Source organism: Tripterygium wilfordii, chromosome 10 (assembly GCF_013401445.1).
Source record: "Tripterygium wilfordii isolate XIE 37 chromosome 10, ASM1340144v1, whole genome shotgun sequence".
Taxonomy (NCBI): Eukaryota; Viridiplantae; Streptophyta; class Magnoliopsida; order Celastrales; family Celastraceae; genus Tripterygium; species Tripterygium wilfordii.
This window is the reverse complement of record NC_052241.1, coordinates 2,817,682-2,836,065: the sequence shown is the minus strand read 5'-3', so window position 1 is coordinate 2,836,065 and position 18,384 is coordinate 2,817,682. Positions and strand designations below refer to the sequence as shown.

Sequence of the window (18,384 nt, the reverse complement as noted above, 5' to 3'; positions counted from 1 at the left end):
ATTGGGCTATTGAGCCTGTGGCAAGAAAAGTTCACATCCTACTGTGGTCCCTCCCCTCTGCCCCTTCTCTTTGGTGGGAAATCGATTTTAATTTGTATTTCTTAAAGTCTGCATAACAAGAGTCCCATAATTGATCCAGGATCAAATGAAATATCCATTATATCAGCTTGTATAGCTCGAGGCATATGTACGCAAGCTGAGGCATATAACGATCGGCGTAGCTCTCCTGTTATGTAAAAATTCTCGGGTTTTGTATATTGTGGGAACCTTTCTGGCCAATTGTCAAGAAAGGTGTAGGCATGATGTGCGACACTTTTATCTTTTATCCCCGGTGCGATTATATTTAGATGGGGTATTTGAATAAGAGGTAAAAGTGGCAAAGACCGAAATCTACGGCCAGCCAGCTCCCAGGTAAGTATATTCTAAACCACATCCATGTAGATCTAGGGTTTGCATAAAAAAGGGATACCCCGAGGACCACCGGATTCATCATGACGGTGGAAATCGGGCGGCATCTATCATTCACGAATCTCATAAGCATCCACCATCCCTATTCACTTACATTATGATAGACGATGTTATACATGAACTGCATATGCCCATGTCCACTATTTACCATTTAGAAACACGCAATGTCTCACGTCCGGTATTATTTTGTGTATTCTCTATCATTCATGCCTTTGCACGATACGTTCATAATATATTCATATTTCACACTCACATCTACATCACGATAGGCGTTATCTTAGGAGCATTGTGAACACACGTGCCCTCTATTCATCCACTTGAAAATAGGCAGTGTCTCACAAGTCTAGTGTTTTCTTACGATTCCTCTGGCTTTCTTGCATTCATTACCCATTCATACAATACACATGTCAGCATTATGGTAGACGACACCTGACAAGCATAGCCTGCGTTTGCTTCCCCTATTCATCCATTAGGGTATTGATAGTGTTTTACGAGACTAGCATTCTTTCACGATTCTTCTATCATCCCCACACCTCATTCATCTCCTGTCATTGCCATATCATGCATAAATCTTCATGTCATCAGATACCGCAAATCCTCCGATAGCAAAGGCCTTGTGCCATCACTTGGAAGCCACATGCACCGTGTCCATAGAGTCGTACAGGTTGCGAGTGGAACATTGGTCCGATCTCAACTCTCTTCCCTTTGTGCATACTATAGTACATGCATATATACATATTATTTCTTGAAACTACGGCAATACACAAAACTCCCTAGATCTTGGATGGTAATCGTCCATTTTGGACGGATGTTATGGGGTGCTTAACACCTTCCTCACACATAATCAGACTCTCGGATCCTCATAAATCCCTGGTATACATGTGGACCATGCCTTAACTGTAAGACATCCAATTGCATTTATAAATATCAATTGGTGACAACTTCATATGAGCACGCACCCTTGCACCGTGAGCCCGGATGCGTCGTCAGAGGATATGCAAGTTAAGAAAATTATATTTACCATTGTTTCATGTGTAGTCGTTGTGGAACAATGTTTTGCCGTCATTGTTTAGTCAAAGTAAAGTCAATGGAAGTCGGGGTGTGTTTAGTAAACATTAAGGTGTGACTAAAGTTTTTCCACAAACTACATCATCCTACTAGGCCCATTTAGAGGTGTACGCACTATGCAAGTGCACAGAGGCACTAAATAGTTGATAGGGAAAATTTCGTACCGGTACTTCGTAATTTTTAGACATTTAGGTGAAAAAAAATTTGTTGAACATTTAAGTTCCCATAAATAGTCAATTACAGGTTTATCCCCACATATAAGCCCGACTGAGTCTTTGTGACCGCATTTTGTCACTGGACCGCTGCTACCCTCTCATAGACGGAAGCCTTTTTAAAAAAAAAAGAAAAAGAGTTGCAAACGTTGCAACCAATGTAGTTAAATATGGCATTTTGACAACCAATTTAGTTACCAACGAGAGGTGGTTCGATTGACAATTGATTGGGTTAAACAAATGTGTGTCCAATGTTCGATTTCAATGTGAAATATATTTTTCAGTGGTATTTCAAAAGAGAAAGACAACCAATTTAGTTAAACGTGAATAATTGATATATTAACAATAATATTTTCTTTTGATCATCTATAAATTCTTTTTCCTTTCAATAATCTTATTTGGTGTTTTTACTTTTTGATCATGTACACTTTCATTAATATATGCCTTATGTAATTATTCGTATATTGCAATAAATATATCATTATACACATTTCAGAATTTATTAGTGAATGCCTAGTTAATCTATAGAAATGTTAGTCTAATGTCATTGACTCACTGTTTAAAAACAATAACGCTATAATTGTGTCATTGCATGTGGGTATAATACTCTTTTTTTTATTTTTTAGAACATTAATATTATAATATAAGTGAATATAGTCTAGTGTTACCTTTGTCAAAACAGTAACATTAGTTTAATGTTACTGTTTCAAAACAATAACATTATAATTGTGTCGTTACATATGAGCATAATACTAATATTATTTTTTTCAAAATAGTAACATTAGTAATGATACCCTTGTCATATTTGGATGGTTATTCTTACCTTTTGTATGTCTGATTTTGAAATGCTTTTGTCTTTGGACTTCTGCCTTGTGGTTCTTGGGCTTCGCATTGTGACATTCCCTCGAGCACCTGTCGGTCATATTTGCTTATGATGACTATAGCGACTCACAAAAATCGCAAGAGAATATAATCTTATGCAAAAATAGGTGTTGATGAATGTTAATTAGTTTGGTTGTCATTTGGATTTTATTGTTATTCTGCGAAAGACCATAGTTGTGTATTGTGTTAGTAAGGATTGCCTTGTTATTTTGCTCTATAATTAACTTGTTTTCAAACGATCCAATTTGAGATCTCAAAGTTTAAAATTATTCCAATATAAGGAATATGCCCGTGTGTGCATAAATTAGAACAATTTTCAATTTGATGTTTCCAAGTAGGAACTTGTGAACATTCGGTAACTGAGTTGGAAAATTGGCAACTCTTTCAATAACCAAAAGTTGCATTATCCCAACATTAAGCAGAAAATTACTATGCACCATTAAAAAGTCAAGTTGAAAATCAAATCCAGGTTGTCTCTCTCTGCTTTATTCCACCATAATCTGACTAAACAACTCGAATAATCACTAGAATAAAATTTTCCTAGCTATCTAGTCCAGTGATCGGTTGACCTGAGTTTAACAGCCATTTCTAAGCTGCATAAGAAAGGAAACTAGAAATCGATAATGGGTTCTCCAATGGTGAGGTTGCGCTCCACAGTCCATGGGAGGTCAAAGAGCTTGGCAGTAATGAACTTGAAGATCTTGTTCACGTTAATGTTGTAGGTAGCACTAGAAAAGAAGAGAGTAGCATTCATACCCTTTGCATATGCTCTAGCCTGTCACAATTTAACAAACTGATCAGCTTATAATTGTCAGCAAAAATGTTAAGGATCTCAAAATTTTTTTTGTCCCAACCTTTTCAAATACTGAGATAACAAACATGATCCATGAGAAATCATGAGCCCCGCATCATCCATATGAAATTATATACGTTTATCTCAGCATTTGGAATATATAAATGGGAGAGAAAAAAAATATTGAGATCCGTAAGATTGGGATCCAGAAGAGTACTGTTCAAGTGTCAAAGATAGTCATCATTTGTGTTCAAAAATGCGAAAGGGAAGTAGGGGAAAAAAATGATTCTTTCCCATGTTTGTGCTAGGAAGGAAGACATAATTATTGGTCCTCCAAAATTCTTACAAGAAGAAATCGTTCTTAAATAAATTGAAGATTTTAATACTAAGTTGTTGTTGAGGGGATTGAAAAGGCTACCTGGCTGGCAATTGTCCATTGCAAATCAATAGGGAGCTGGATGAATTCGTCAAACTTAGTGCCTATTAGAATGGGAATTGCCCTCTACAGAAGAATCAAGACAGCCAAAAAAAAGAAAAAAGTAAATATATATATATATATATATATATATATGAATATCCACTAATTATTGAAAAATAAACATATATGGAAAGGCCATATAAAGGAATTGAATGATGATAATGTTATAAATCAAATACGGGTGAGAGTATCACATAAATTCAATTCAACCCAAACAATTGGAGTAGTTATTATTCTCTCTAGACGGCCGCATGATTTTGTTCTTAAGATGACACTCTTGGTTGGGAAAGATTAGATATTTACTTATAAACCACATAGATTGTACATATGTGGGATACAAGTCTTAACAGATAATTAATGATACCACAAAACAAATCAATTACTAAAAATCAAAATTAAAATCTATGATATTTATCCTTAAACGACATAGGAAGTGGATTGGTAGGGTACCTGATTCCATTTCCTAGCTTTTTGGTACCAGGTTATCACACTGCATGCAGTTAAATAAAATTATAACTTAATTAGAAATTAAAATAGTATAAACCTAAAAATATATGCATTCAATTAATTACCTTAAAACTAAAATTATATTATAAATGCCCTATGAGAGTATGAGGTAAGGTTTCATTTTGTTGTCCATTTTGTCCGAATGTCCAACTAGGATAACTTTCCATTTTAGATAAACATAATACATTTCCATAGTTTGTGCAAGATTTGTGGAGATAATGAGAGAATAAAATTAGCGTATTACCAGTTTAATCACGTAATTTTAGGAGATAATTACAAGAGAAATAATAATTTACCTCGTAATTTTAGGAGAAAATCTTCTGCTCATATGGTAATTCTTTTAAGTAAAAAATACTGATAGAAAGTACGAAAATTTTAGCACCTGTTCAATGTACGCCGACTTGATAGATCAAACATGAACAAAATCGCCACAGAATCCTGACAAGCAATAGGCATTCGTTCCACAGACCTACTGTCATCTTCATCCACAATAACACAGAAAAATAAACAATCTCCTCACACACGTACCAGATCGTATAAAAATAAATTTGGGGTAAGTTTTGCAGTTTTTCGTGGAAATTAATTAATACAAGAAACATGTATACGTACGTACCTTCAACTTCCCAGATACTGTAAGAAATACGAACACCTTTGACAAACAATGTCTTGTCCATGGACGTTAATCCCTTCGTCTCCGAGCCAACGGGTTTTTGTTGTTTGGAATCCCCTACGTACTTCTCCTGCAATTATCCAATACCAAATACAAGCCGGATTGTCGCGTTTATAAGGTCCTGTTTGGTTCCCAAATATTGAAAGCATTTCATGTATAAGCTTGGAAGAAGAAGGCAAATCTGAGATTGATTACGAACCAAGAAACTAGTCTTTCCAATCTGGGTGTCGCCCAAGAGGGTGATCTTCAAAGAAACCAAATCTGAGTCATTGTCAACATTATCAGACAATGGCGCCACGCTCACTGGTGGCACTCCGATCTCAGTTTCCACCGGAGATGGTGAAGGAGACGGATTCGTCGGTGATGGAGGTAGCATCCGATATTGAACCGGCTTTCCTATGGAACACATGAGAACATGGTTCCAGAAGCGATGGAGGAATCGCCGGAGGAAGACAACGCGGCACCTGATCGAGCGTGAAAGGTTGAAATGAGTCATTTTTTGGCGAGATTTTGAATGGAAGGAAGGGATGGCCTCAAGAAGCTATTTGGCCATGAGAAATGAATGCGAGCTTGATTTTGTGTTCAAATGGTATGTTGAGAGGGTATTTTAGGAATATCATATTATAATTTTTCTACCCTTACCAAATTAGTTTCACGATTTTAGCGGGGCAAAAAGTCTAGATTGCCGACTCTTGTCGTTGTGACTCGTTTTCACACCAGGGTATTTTGGAATAATCACAAGTAGTTTAAATGACACTTATATGTATGGTCTCTCATACAAATCTCGAGATCAAGCCTCCCCTAAAAGAAAAACCAAATTTTCTCTCGTGCCAATCAACCCAAAGATTATACTGTATTATGCTTCATTCAATTTATCCAACAAGATGATTTAAATAATCTCTATTAGATTAAGTGTGAGAGCGAATTAGTTGCTTCAAACATTGTGTTTAGTTAATTATCTTGCAAGTTGTGATGGATCGATCATTTGTGAGGGAATAGGTTACCGTTAGCACCTTCAAGGATAAAAAAAGACTGTTACATTGAGTTTAAAATTCAAAATACCGGTAAAACGGTAATGATAGCGGTCTTAATTATCTTTCTTAATACCAAAACTATGTAATGCTACCTAAAGATTCTAATTAAAAAATTAGACCAAAATAGATATATGAGGATAGTATATCATTAATTAGAATCTGGCCATCCAGTCATGCCCATTAGGTTATGGGATAGCCATCAACACTTGATAGGTAAATCTTGGTTGGTGTTATTTGTGGAAAAAAATAATATTAATTTGATTTCTACCCAATTCTTGAGGTTATTAATTTATTAACTGTGAATAATTAATCAATTACGTATTAAGGAAACATAATAAATTGTTGCATTTCCAATTTTAATATAGTATAGAATGTCAAATTGTGAATAATCAATAATTAATCAGTTACCATTTTTATTTCAAAATATGGAATCTTGGTTGGCATTCTCTCTCTAACTGAAAACGATAGCATACAAGTTTATTATTTGGTCAAAACTCAACGCGTGACCACAAAAATATTACTTTAAGTGGGAATTGAACTCAAGATCTCCCAAATCATACGGTTTGACCCAAAAAAAAATCATTAACTAGGTTATCACTCAAATGCTTCTTGGTTGGCATCCTCAGTAATTAAGAAAACATAATAACACTTAGAAGAAAGAGAAACATAATAAAATATATACTACTATAAGATTTTTATTAATTCCATCCTACTGTAAGACGTCCAATGATGCTTATCAAAAAAACAAAAGAAAAAGACGTCCAATGATTGTGGAATTGGAAAAACAAATACGACAATCTTGACTGTCGTTTGATAGTTTGATGAAATGGATGTTTGATGATGTGTAAAGACATCCAATGATTGTTGTGGAATTGTAAAAAAAAAAAAAACAAAAAAAAAAAGACGACAATCTCGACTGCCTTTTGATGACGTGTCCATAAAAATTGGTTAAGGAATTAACGAATTGGGCATGACCCGCCAACTCACAATTTTGGGCTTAACCTTTTTAATGGACCACTTGTCGTTCTCCTAAATAGAAAAGAATGAAAATCACATCCCAATTTTTACTAAAGACACTCTGTCAATTGATTTTTAGATGATCAACTCAAGAATGAATGCAAACTTTAGTCACACCACAGTTTTTACTAAAGACACCCCGTCAACTGATTTTTACAAGGAATTATCAACTCAAATTGGGGTGTCTTTAATGAAAACTAGGGTGTGACAAAAGTTTTCCAATAATGAAACTAGGCCTTAGTAATGGGCTTAGGCCCAAATTAATTAGCCTTAATGTAATAAAGGTCGCTGAATACAGTGGCACCCGCTAGAAAGTAGAAACTAGAAACAGACACTGCTTTATACTTTATAGTTCCTGTCATCAAACATACAGGTCTATGATTTGTTGATGAAAATGGACTGATTATGGACAGAAACTCAGTCGCTCGAGCCACCCTCGGCAAGATCTAGCGACTCTAGTATGATGCTGGACACATTACATGAGATTTCAAAAACAAAGAATGAATAAACTTTCATGAAAACAGGATCCAATACGACGGACACAGAGAATGTACAGACACACATCAAGCACATTTGCTAAATCCATCATGCTAGGCATGCACTTGAGAAAGGTTGAAATAGAATAGTACTAAACAGCTAGTTATACAAAAATCCGTCAAGTTTTGAAGAAGATTAAAATAGAAGATCCTCTATGCACATCTTAAAAACCTCACTGTTTTCGAGAAGAAAACGGTACACCATAGCTATCTAACTCTAATATCAATCAGCCTACTTGTGTTATGCAGGGAAGGGAATTGTGTATGCTAGTATGTATGAATTTGTATTCGTTTTATATACTAATCAAATGGAGCATAATTTGAAACTTCACCAGATCAAGAGGCAAACTTTATTCAAGATGGCAAATGGGGTTGCCCGTCTGTGCTTGGGCTGGCATGTCGTTTGCTATCGCTACTCTTCCGTTTAAGTATCTCCTTAATCTCTGCTTCTTTCCTATCTACAAAATTCATCAGGTTCTTGAAGCTAGTTGAGCCGATTGGACGCCTAATCCTACCCTGCTCAATCTCCTCCCCTTGTGTCGTCTCAACGTCAGGAGAAAATCTGCGGAACTGACAAAATACCCTATAGAAGAACATAATAAGAGCAAGCAAGCATGCAATACCACATATGAGGAACAATCCCCAGAAACTCTTTAGCGAGAGGCGGTTTGCATCAATTTGGTCCGTTATAGAACAATCACCATGTGATAACCACTTATCATGGATTTTTTGGAGTTCACCGCTCTCTGAGAGTTGAAGGATGGCAGTTGACAAGTCAACTGCAAGAGGAGAATCCCTTTGAAATGCCTGAGAAATGAATATCAAAAGCGACCAATTAGTAGATGGTTCAGTCAACTAATATTCTCATCAAATCAACCACATTGCTAAGTACAAAAAAATGTAAAAGCATATCCTGCATTGATGAAATAGCAAGCATACGTTTTTAAGAGTTGCCTAGACAAATTGGTGAAATGAAAAGTAATCGAAAGTGTTAGAAAGACGCGAATTATTTTTAACTTTGCAGATGTTCTAAGAGATAACTCATGAAAGGAAAACTCGTCCAGTCATCAAAAAAAATATGTATGGTATTCATACTTACAAATCCCCATCCGCTTTTTGTAAACTCCCGCCCTACAGTCCTATATCCACAATTGGCGTTGGCCAAGAAAAGTTCAATGTAAGGCAGCTCATCGACAATAGCAGCCACCCCACCACCATTCGGTCCTAGACGAAATGCAGTAGCATATTCTTCCTGGCTTTTCAAATTAACAAGCCTAGATTGAGCGATGTTGAGCTCATTAACCAAATAGTTCCAGGCAAATGATCCATCCTGAACTCCAATTGGTTCAGAACTTGAGATCAAACTGTCAATTCCTTGAATCCGCGATGTGAACTGCTCAAGGTAGTCAAAATCGCGCTTATGCTCGTAAAATCGCTCGATCTTACGATCTTACCTAAGATTTCGAGTAGAATAGTGGTAAACTCGTTGCCACATCAAGATCGACGCAGATCGCGCTTAAACTCGTTAAAATCGTTAAAATCGCGATTTTATACACGATTTTAACGATCTTGAGAACTGTCCTTATAAGCCTATGTGTTAGACTGGGCCTTATTTTTTGGGCCAATTTTTATTATTCTGAGTTCTTATATTATTCTGGCCCAATTCAACCTTAGCCCAAGTTCTTATGTTATTATGGCCCAATTCAACCTTAGCCCAAGTTCTTATACAGCCAAGCCAACTCCTTATTACAGTTCGTGAAATTTCTAACCTAGAATACTTCATCGACTGAGAACTGAGAAGACGCCGACAAGTGGTCCTGGAGATGATGCAATAGTGATCTGATACTGAAGTTTCTCTTGACTCTGTGACTATTCTACACCTCGACCATTCTGGTATGCAGTTCTTTGATTTTCAAGCTAATTTCAATAATGTGGCAAGAAAGTTAGTAAATTTAGTAATTTTTCCATACCATATGCATTGTAATTTTTCAAATACTAATTATTTTATTTTTTGGTTGTAGTTATACGCCTATTTGGAAGATTATTGATGAGAGGTGGACTAAGCAACTTCATAGGCCATTACATGCTGCAGCCCACTATCTAAACCCCCGAATTCATTATCGTCCAAGCTTCAATCCTAATGATAAGGAGGTTAAAAATGGGTTGTTTGATAGCTTGGATACGTTGGTGAAGGAACGAAATGAAAGAAATACAATAATCTCACAGCTTGATATATTCCATCATGGTCAATGTATGTTTTCTAGGATTGATGCTAGGGATTTATTAGAGAAAAAGCATCCTGCTGATTGGTGGAACACTTATGGAGATGATGTTCCCGAACTTCAAAGATTTGCTATTCGAGTGCTTAGTTTAACTTGTAGCTCTTCTGGATGCGAGCGTAACTGGAGTGCATTTGAGATGGTAAGATTCGAGTTTATTTTTTAAGTTTGTTTGTTAAATGTTAGGAACTTCAATACTTCTCAATTAACTCATTGTGTGGTTTTAGGTTCATACCAAGAAAAGGAATCGTCTTCACCAAAAGAAGATGAATGACTTGGTGTTTGTGATGTACAATTCCAAATTGAAGAATAAGAAATTTAGAAGTATGGAGTTGCCAACCTTTGAAGATATTGGTTCAGATAATGAATGGATCACGGAGGGAGGTGTGGATGTTCCTTCTCCTAATGAGGATGTCAATGCTCAAATTGTTGAACCGGTTGGAAATGATGGGATTCATGATATGACAATTGAACTTGATAGCAACCCAATTGAGGATGAAGATATAGAAGAAAATGTGAATATGGAGGAGGGAGAGGGAGATGAATATAATGGGAGTGATGGTGGTGGGAGTGGTGAAGATGATGATCTTGATGATTTGTGTTAATTTATTAGTTTGTATGTTTGTTGTTGGAACATGAGATTGAATTTATGTAGCATGTGTTTAATTTTTAGTATGTTTGATTGTTAGAACTTTGAACATGTATGGCATTATCTAATTATTATTGCATTATGTTATTCTTGTTACATGTCTTAGGATTGCAAAATATGCTTATTTTTACATTGTATGTAAAATCTTACGATTTTACGATTCCGATTTTACACCCCTTCTCCGATTCCGATCCGATCTTACGTTTTCACTTAATACAACTGCTGCACTGTGAGGATCGATGTCAAACTAGCTGTATAGCTCGAATTGATAATCAAAACTACAAACAACCATATGATCAGCACCATCCTTCCCAGGGTGCTGACAGTGTTCTCTCCTGCATCAAGTTCCAAGCATCAAAAGCCACGATATAATTCTGGTTCAAAGATGATGAAACGGAGTGTAGAAAAATTGAATAAATGATGCTGACTAATTGACGTACTGTGAGAAAAAAACATTGTTGAGAAACTGAACCTGCAAGATGAGAAAATATGTCAGGTAGACCTTAGAAGTACTCATAACGCTCATATCTGTAAGCCAGAGCACAAAGAAAGGGCATGCGCATGGGTATGTAGGAGCATGGTTAGGAACCTGTAGAAAAGATTGCAAAATCTTCTCGAGGTTCCCCAACTAACCATTCATCCAACTAATTAAAAATATCATCCATATAACCAATTAGAGTTTGAGTATATTGAGAAGTCTAGTTCATTACTGTCTAGTACTGTGTGTAAGCTGGTATTCATTTCTGGCATAGCCTCCATTAATACAACATGCATATACTATACGATTTTATGGCCAATAAGATAGCAAGACACTGGCCAACATCCAGGTTTTTTGTTTGATGGTTCGGGCGATCATTTGCTAGTGGGACAATGGTGGGGGGGCAGAGGAAGAGGGAGGAAGAGACATACTAACCAACATATTGTCATAAGTTGCTGCCTTGGAGTACCACGGAATTCATGGTTGAGCCGATGCTCAAGAATCCAAACAACAGCTCCCACGAAAAGAAAGAAGGCACCAGTAACACCCCACATTTGCCAAGTAAATGGCTGGAGGAAAGCCCAAGGACTAGACTTTTCCTCCTTGACAGGTACAACCACAACAAGTCCCGACTCCATGTAAGGCTGTGTGAAATCCACAATCCTTGTTCTATTTGTAATAATTGTTACATCTCCAACTGCTGCATCATAGTTCTAAAAGAAGGAAAATGCCCAATTAAAAGCCTTAGAAATCTCATTTCGACCCTATTTATAACTGGGTTAATCTAGTCTAAGACAGAAATAAAAGTTAGATACTTACATTCTGGGCAACCTGATTCACCAGATCATTGTAGACGGGATTTCTTTTGCCATCTCCAAATAATACATATGAGCGTGGGACGGGATAAGATAGTAGATTAACTGCAGCTTCAAAGACATCTATGCAGTAACCTTTCACCCCTGGAGGACTTTTGTCTTCAGCCACAAATGCTTTGTAGCTTACACGGTTAGGGACAGCAATTTGCAGTGTTTTTCCATTGTTGGGGAAAACCCAACCTCGTGGTCTTTTTGTGATTTCACCAGGCCATATTACATCGTGGAGTTTTTGATTGCTGGTAGAAGTATTGGGAGGCTTCGTATATAATATCTCTGGGGCAACAACAGAAAGATGAGAATAATTTGACCAAAAACCAACCGTGCGGACCCCTGTTCCAACAAAATTAACCACATCAAATGCAGGATGAACTAAATTTCTATCTGGATCAAATTGGATCTGACCACTTAGTCCTACAAAGTTTATCCGATTAAGAGTCTGGAGAAACTGGGCGCCTCCATCAAAAACACGAAGTGATGCCAAGTGCAGTGTGCTTCCATTTGTGTCATGCAACCTCAGATCACTAGAAAAGGAGACAATTCCACCTTCATTGAAAAAAACTTCAAGAGCATGGGCAGCTAACCAAACAGAATCATAAGCATAAAGTGCATAAGAATTGAAGCCAGAATGCCCAAATCTCGCTTTATACTTTAAAGTATTCCACCTAGCCATGAAATTCCTTTTTCCAGTTGAATCTGGGGTGTGATGGCGAAGAGCAATCACCCCTTGTATGAGGTTCATAGTGTCAGTATCAACTGGTTCCATTGAATCAATAAGAGAAGGAAGCCAATCTGTAGCAATCCAGACATAGCTACTGGTCATCATTCCGAGGACTTCAGCAACCGAAAAGACTGTCAAACCAGAGTCAGGATTAACATGCACAACATAAACACGCGATTCCATCTGGCTTACTCCAACTAACAGATCATTTATGTCACTTCTGGTGGCTCCAGGAGTGAAAGGAGCGTTGTAAGAAATCTTTGCACGCTTCTTTGCCAATGCATCACCCAACACAGAAATTCCATTTCTGCCATAATCATCATCTACATAGATAGCTATTACCTCTCTCCATCCGTAGTAGTCAACCATATCAGCGATCGCATACATCTGGAAATAATCGCTCGGTGTGGTGCGGAGGAAATAGGTGTACTGCAGTGAAGAAAGTGCGGGGTCTGTTGCTGCAAATGACAGAAGTGGCACATGAAGTTCATTAACAACATGGGAGATGACATGAGCTATCCCAGATGATTGAGGCCCAATTACAGCAACCACATCATTTTCCATCAGCTGCAAAGCTACATCGACAAGGACAACTCAGTCAGAATTTCTCTCTTTGTATGGCAAATTAGCAGAGTCGTCACTAAGTATAGTCCCAGTTAATCTATTCAATCACAAATACATGCTAACCTTGCTGGGATGTGACTTAGGCATCAGTACAAGATGCATGGAGAAAGCGAACTCAATATAATGCAATGAAATGCATCCATCTTGAATTTGCCATTTACTAAAACATTATTGACAATGAGATCAGAACCACCGATGCAATTTTGCTACTAAGGATAACAAATGCTGCAGATTTGTAACCGGTATCCCCATATATAGTTCCCAATTAGAGAGGCTAATTGACAACAAAAGAAGCAGAGAACAAATAAATAAACTTAAAAGCTGTTAGGAATTAATAACTTATGGCATTTACATGGCAAAATTAAGGGACTTCATATGATTTTTCCTTCACCAATGGCAACCATAAAATTAGATTTAAGGTATCCATGTAATACTAAAACCACATTTCTTTAAGTAGACTAGAAAACAAGGCAATCTATGACCAACAAGTCAAATGCAGCATAAACACTAAATTCCTGTTAGCAAACAAACACTTCCCCTTTTTTTTTGGATTCTAACCAAACCCACATATAAATACATCACAATCTCACAAAAAAAAAAGACCTAATTCTAAAACTAGTGATGGCTTGCAGAAAATACCTTCAACGGTTCCCAAAAATCCGCTGCAATTTGTATCATGTAAAATTAGGTTCAATTTCACTCCTTTAAGAATGCTTGAATCAGAATTAACATCATCAGTTGCAGCTTGAAGTGCTGGCTTTGCTGCTCTTCCAATCACAGAATCCATTGTAAACAGAACTCCTATATTCACAGTTCCTGGTCTCGGGACTGAAACACTGGTATCACCAGCATCCACAGCCACCAACACAGTAAAAACAAATAGCCGTAGCCTTCTGAAGGAAGCTAGCCTGCTTATCAATGAAACATCCATGACCTGGACTGGTTTCAATTAATTAATTGATTCCTCAGCTAGCTCAAACCGGAATTGTTTCCAGATATCAGCCACCTGCCAACAATGTCAGCATTAACAGCAACACCAGAAATCTAGCTGCAATGTAAAGTCAAGGGAAGAAAGTGCGGAAAACCTCCATAGATTTCATATGAAGACAATGCAACCATCTGAAAAAACCAACTAAATTACAAGTTAAAAACAAAATTCCTTTGTCATGGATCCAAAATCGAGGTTTTAACAAGATAATAATATCCCCCATGTGAAAAATTCATCAAACAAGCTAAACCACAAGCTAGAAATACCCCCCATGTGAAAAGGCGGCAAAAACCCACAACCAGAAAAAGAAATATTATTGTGGGATCCTATAGTCCACAGACACCAAAAATATTTGCATAATGGAAACCCACATGGAAAAACAGTATATTGAGGCAAAACAATAATTTACAGGGAGAGATATTTACTAGGAAGTTTCTACTTCGAACGAAGCTTACCTTCATGAAAAAGGGAACAAAAAATAAATCTTGAGCACAGACAAAAACACATGATAGAACCCAGTTCAGGTTTTATATGCCAAATAAAAGGGCGAGCCAGCCTCAAAGCTTAGAACATTCTTGCAAAGCTTAAGTAAGAAATGATTCCCACGCTCCTCCTCTTTTGTCTACACAAAGATATTGACAGTACCGTCCATAGTCTCTTCGAGTCTTTTTCAATAAAATAACACTTTGAAAAGAATTAATATTATAAATCATAATTTCAATTAAATTTATAAACAATTGAATATTATAATTAAAAAATATTAGTGTTAATATCTTTGGTCAACATAAAAGTCTACGGTTAATTGGTCTGTAAATTAGATAAGATTCAAATTTTTTGATTTAATTTAAATCATTAAATCAAAAAAAATTCTATTATTTTATTCAATCCCGTCTTAAATTCTTTTTTAATATTAAAAAAATTTTTAAAGCTATATTTTTGTCTTAATTTGAGTTAACTTCAAAAAATTTCAAAAAAAACACCAATTAAATCCTTATGAGGAATTTGATAATGTTTGTTAAAGATTGAGATAAAATTAAAGAAATTGAATCTCTTTTAAAAGAAATAAGAGATTTAATTGAGTAAAATCAAATTGAAATTTTGAATATTATCTAATTGGTAGTTATTTTTAAATATAAAATTTAAAAATAGTCATCTAAATGGATCTTGTCTAACTAAACCTAATTGAAGGACATCAATAAAAAAAAGATAGAATCCCAATATAAGGATATTATAATATTTAATTGTTTATAATATTTTCGTTGAAATGTGCTTTTCCACACATTATGTCATTTTGATAATAAAATATATATATATATATATGTTATTATGTATTTAATTATCTCAAAGTGTCACTACATGAAAAAAAAAAAACAAAAAGAAAAAAAAAAACTCAATCTTCTCCCCAGTGTCCCTTTTGAATACTACAAGAAATGATATTTTCTATTGATATTGACATCACACAGACTTTGTTTATGGAGTCCATTATGGTCTTTCCCAGTTAGCCCTGATGACATCAGAGAGATTTTTGGTGCAATCAAGTCCACAAACTTGCAGGTTGCAACTCCTGTTGGCAAGAGAATCTACACAACAACCAGAATGTAAATGCAGAATAATGGCCATTAAAAAAAAGAAATAAAAAAATTCAGAGTAATGGGACCCAAATATTAAATATACCCTACTGACTTTGTTTTTATTTAACAGAGTAATGGGACCCAAATATTAAATATACCCTACTGACTTTGTTTTTATTTAACATGACTCCACATTGAATTGCCATGCTGTGTTTAGACAAAGTCCGGGTACCTACAGTCTCCATTACGGATAATGTTCCACCACACCATTTAGTTTGTTTTTAAAATTTAAAAAACAGTATGAGTCCCACAATCTTAAACATACCAAACGATAATGATAGAAATTGCAGGGGGTTTTCCACTACAGGTATCCCAAGTTGTGTTTACACAGAAGGCTCTGCCTTTTCGCTTCTAGTTCTAGTCAATGACGAGCTCATGGTTTTTTAAATAGTTTTTTAAATAGGTTAGAGTGACGTCAATTTTTTTATTTTTTTTTATTTTTTGCAGATAATGACATCACACAAGCCTAAACTCGGATTATTAGGTTCGCAAGCATAGAAATTTCCACGTGATAACCGCAACTTGATTAGCTTATTGAGCACATAGAATAATACGTTGGCAATGTTTTGAGATAATGGATGCAGTAAGTGACTTGATAGCAGGCTCCCTTACTTTACAAAAGTTGGTTGGTTCTCTAAAAGCAGGCATACATTGCTACCTTCAAATTCATAGCACCGACAATCTGTCAGAAAGAGATTGTGCGTAGCATATGCACTTTAGGATTTGCTTAAGGCTTTAAACATTTCTCTTCTTTCATGATTTTAAGCTGTTAGATAGGGCCCAACGATCATGTATGTAGTTGTAACGGAGAATGGAGGACTGGCTTAGAACACAGAGAATACTACAATAGACAACGTGGCCAAGAAAGAATGAGAAAAGGCAAGAGCCATCTGACATGAACATGGTCTGTGCTTTGCTGCAATATTTGTCTTCTTATATGGATATTTTTTTTAGGTTTAAGATTGGGAGGAAATTATCAGCAGTTTCTTAATTTTTGTCCTTTGGGGTTTCTCTAGCAGAAGTACAACATTCTCGAATCCAAATTCCAATTGACTCCAAAAAGGAGAAAATTCCAATGACATAAATCGACCATGTACGTGGATGTAAACTAAAGCCTACTTTGGCTTAATAGAATGTGATAGCGGATTAGCAAATTACGTTGCATTGCTTGTTGACGGTTCAAGAAGCAGAGCGGACTCAGCAGAGCATTCCTTAAATACTTCGTTTAATTTGTTCTTTGTTGCCATGCTTTTGTCAGGCAACCGCCTGTCTTGGGTCACTGTTTTATTTTCAGTCTAACCTGGTTGATCAGTGATCAAGTTTTCTCTCAAGGCTTGACGGGAAAATTTTACTTTGCTCTGAAGGAAAGGGAGACACTTTGGCCTGATTTCCTGTTGGGTCATGATTGGGCTTTGGCAAGCAGTGGGCCGAACATGTGGATCGGGATGTTGTAAATCCACACCCCCGTATATATCAATAATATTGTCCGTTTTGGATTGTCCAGTTTTAGTGAATACATCGGGTACGCATGATTTTATTTCTCTTATGGCCAAAGCAAGTGGGCTATGCCCAACCCACTTAAGCCTAGGAAAATGTTTTGTTGGTAATAAGGAAGTGAGTTTGTCCTTATAAATAAGGAATCAACTCCCACATCTTTCGATGTGGTACTTAACATGGGAAAATGGGCCTTGTGACTGGCTTAGTAAGAATAGGTCAATGATGACTCCTCCTTAACTTTCCAAATTTCATTAACCAAAAGTATGATTGAGATGAAGAGGCTTTTTCTTGGTTCCTAGGCTTTCGAGTATTAATAACGACCATTCGTTCTCTAGATACGTAATTACTGTTGGACGATCTATAAAAAGAAGAGACATTGGCTTGTTTAAAACTCAGAGAGTCCAAAAAAACATGAGGTGGTTTAAGAGAATGTTGAGGATGTCTATCCTCTACAAAGGGTTTTGTTAGAGATGAAGTGGAAAGAGATGAAACACATTCTAACTCCTCTGAAAGGTTAATGTCCTTTCTCAACAGATATTGTTGAAGAAACAAGCTTCGACCATGCGGTGCCATTGAAGATCTTGTATCCCCCCTTGAACAATGGTTCGCGATTGGCTCTAGGGAGCTCTATGCAAATCCACGACTACACCACCAAGCCCAACCAACATCGGGTAAAGGCATTGGTCGTAGAATCAGGGGTGGCCGTAGCTATTCCCCATTTCGAACCAGAGCATAATTACTTTTGGTTCTGGACCAGTCGGATGGGGCATAACTATGCTACGGAAGTCCAATCGGGTTGGGTTAATGTTAGATGAGACATCATCTAAGTCGGAAGGAAAACAATCAACCGATGACTTTTTTACAATTAGTTTTTCAGAAGAAGTCTCGTGGACCGTGAACTTATTTTTGATCAGATTTGCAGAAGAACATTGTAATTATAATTGTAATCTTATTCAAAAATTAATAAAATTACTATTTTG

General features: G+C 36.4%; 3 protein-coding genes across 5 annotated transcripts; 1 reads left to right on the top strand and 2 right to left on the bottom strand.

Moving 5' to 3' along the window:
• Window positions 1-3,057: 3,057 nt before the first annotated feature.
• On the bottom strand, window positions 3,058-5,957 carry LOC120007968 (septum-promoting GTP-binding protein 1-like). The gene is made up of 6 exons (XM_038858461.1): window positions 5,278-5,957; window positions 5,022-5,148; window positions 4,791-4,887; window positions 4,352-4,391; window positions 3,842-3,925; window positions 3,058-3,405 (listed from the first exon to the last, which is right to left on the bottom strand). The coding sequence occupies exons 1-6, from the start codon at window positions 5,572-5,574 to the stop codon at window positions 3,241-3,243; spliced, it is 810 nt and encodes a 269-aa protein (XP_038714389.1). The 5' UTR covers window positions 5,575-5,957; the 3' UTR covers window positions 3,058-3,240.
• Window positions 5,958-7,701: 1,744 nt separating this feature from the next.
• Window positions 7,702-14,883, bottom strand: LOC120007461 (glutamate receptor 3.4-like). 2 transcript variants are annotated; one of them, XM_038857700.1, is made up of 8 exons: window positions 14,732-14,883; window positions 13,928-14,294; window positions 11,891-13,239; window positions 11,507-11,784; window positions 11,034-11,065; window positions 10,813-10,928; window positions 8,765-9,058; window positions 7,702-8,472 (listed from the first exon to the last, which is right to left on the bottom strand). In XM_038857700.1, exons 2-8 carry the CDS (start codon window positions 14,217-14,219, stop codon window positions 8,020-8,022), a joined length of 2,814 nt encoding a protein of 937 aa, XP_038713628.1. In that variant the 5' UTR covers window positions 14,220-14,294; window positions 14,732-14,883; the 3' UTR covers window positions 7,702-8,019. The 2 variants fall into 2 exon arrangements, with proteins under 2 accessions (XP_038713628.1, XP_038713629.1); XM_038857701.1 differs by lacking the exons at window positions 13,928-14,294; window positions 14,732-14,883 and adding an exon at window positions 13,352-13,504.
• LOC120007465 lies at window positions 9,073-10,691 on the top strand. 2 transcript variants are annotated; one of them, XM_038857705.1, is made up of 3 exons: window positions 9,073-9,558; window positions 9,687-10,086; window positions 10,172-10,691. In XM_038857705.1, exons 2-3 carry the CDS (start codon window positions 9,919-9,921, stop codon window positions 10,547-10,549), a joined length of 546 nt encoding a protein of 181 aa, XP_038713633.1. In that variant the 5' UTR covers window positions 9,073-9,558; window positions 9,687-9,918; the 3' UTR covers window positions 10,550-10,691. The 2 variants fall into 2 exon arrangements, with proteins under 2 accessions (XP_038713633.1, XP_038713632.1); XM_038857704.1 differs by lacking the exon at window positions 9,073-9,558 and having other exon boundaries at window positions 9,597-10,086.
• Window positions 14,884-18,384: the final 3,501 nt, after the last annotated feature.

Excerpts from the sequence above, each read along its gene's own strand:
- LOC120007968 (XM_038858461.1), bottom strand. The coding sequence starts at position 5,574 with ATGACTCATTTCAACCTTTCACGCTCGATCAGGTGCCGCGTTGTCTTC. Across the intron at positions 5,149-5,277 it reads TTGGAAAGACTAGTTTCTTG|GAGAAGTACGTAGGGGATTC; the intron begins GTTCGTAATCAA and ends GGATAATTGCAG. Across the intron at positions 4,392-4,790 it reads AGTCGGCGTACATTGAACAG|TGTGATAACCTGGTACCAAA; the intron begins GTGCTAAAATTT and ends AACTGCATGCAG.
- LOC120007465 (XM_038857705.1), top strand. The coding sequence starts at position 9,919 with ATGTTTTCTAGGATTGATGCTAGGGATTTATTAGAGAAAAAGCATCCT. Across the intron at positions 10,087-10,171 it reads ACTGGAGTGCATTTGAGATG|GTTCATACCAAGAAAAGGAA; the intron begins GTAAGATTCGAG and ends GTGTGGTTTTAG.
- LOC120007461 (XM_038857700.1), bottom strand. The coding sequence starts at position 14,219 with ATGGATGTTTCATTGATAAGCAGGCTAGCTTCCTTCAGAAGGCTACGG. Across the intron at positions 13,240-13,927 it reads ATTTTTGGGAACCGTTGAAG|CTTTGCAGCTGATGGAAAAT; the intron begins GTATTTTCTGCA and ends TTGTCGATGTAG. Across the intron at positions 11,785-11,890 it reads TGAATCAGGTTGCCCAGAAT|AACTATGATGCAGCAGTTGG; the intron begins GTAAGTATCTAA and ends TCCTTCTTTTAG.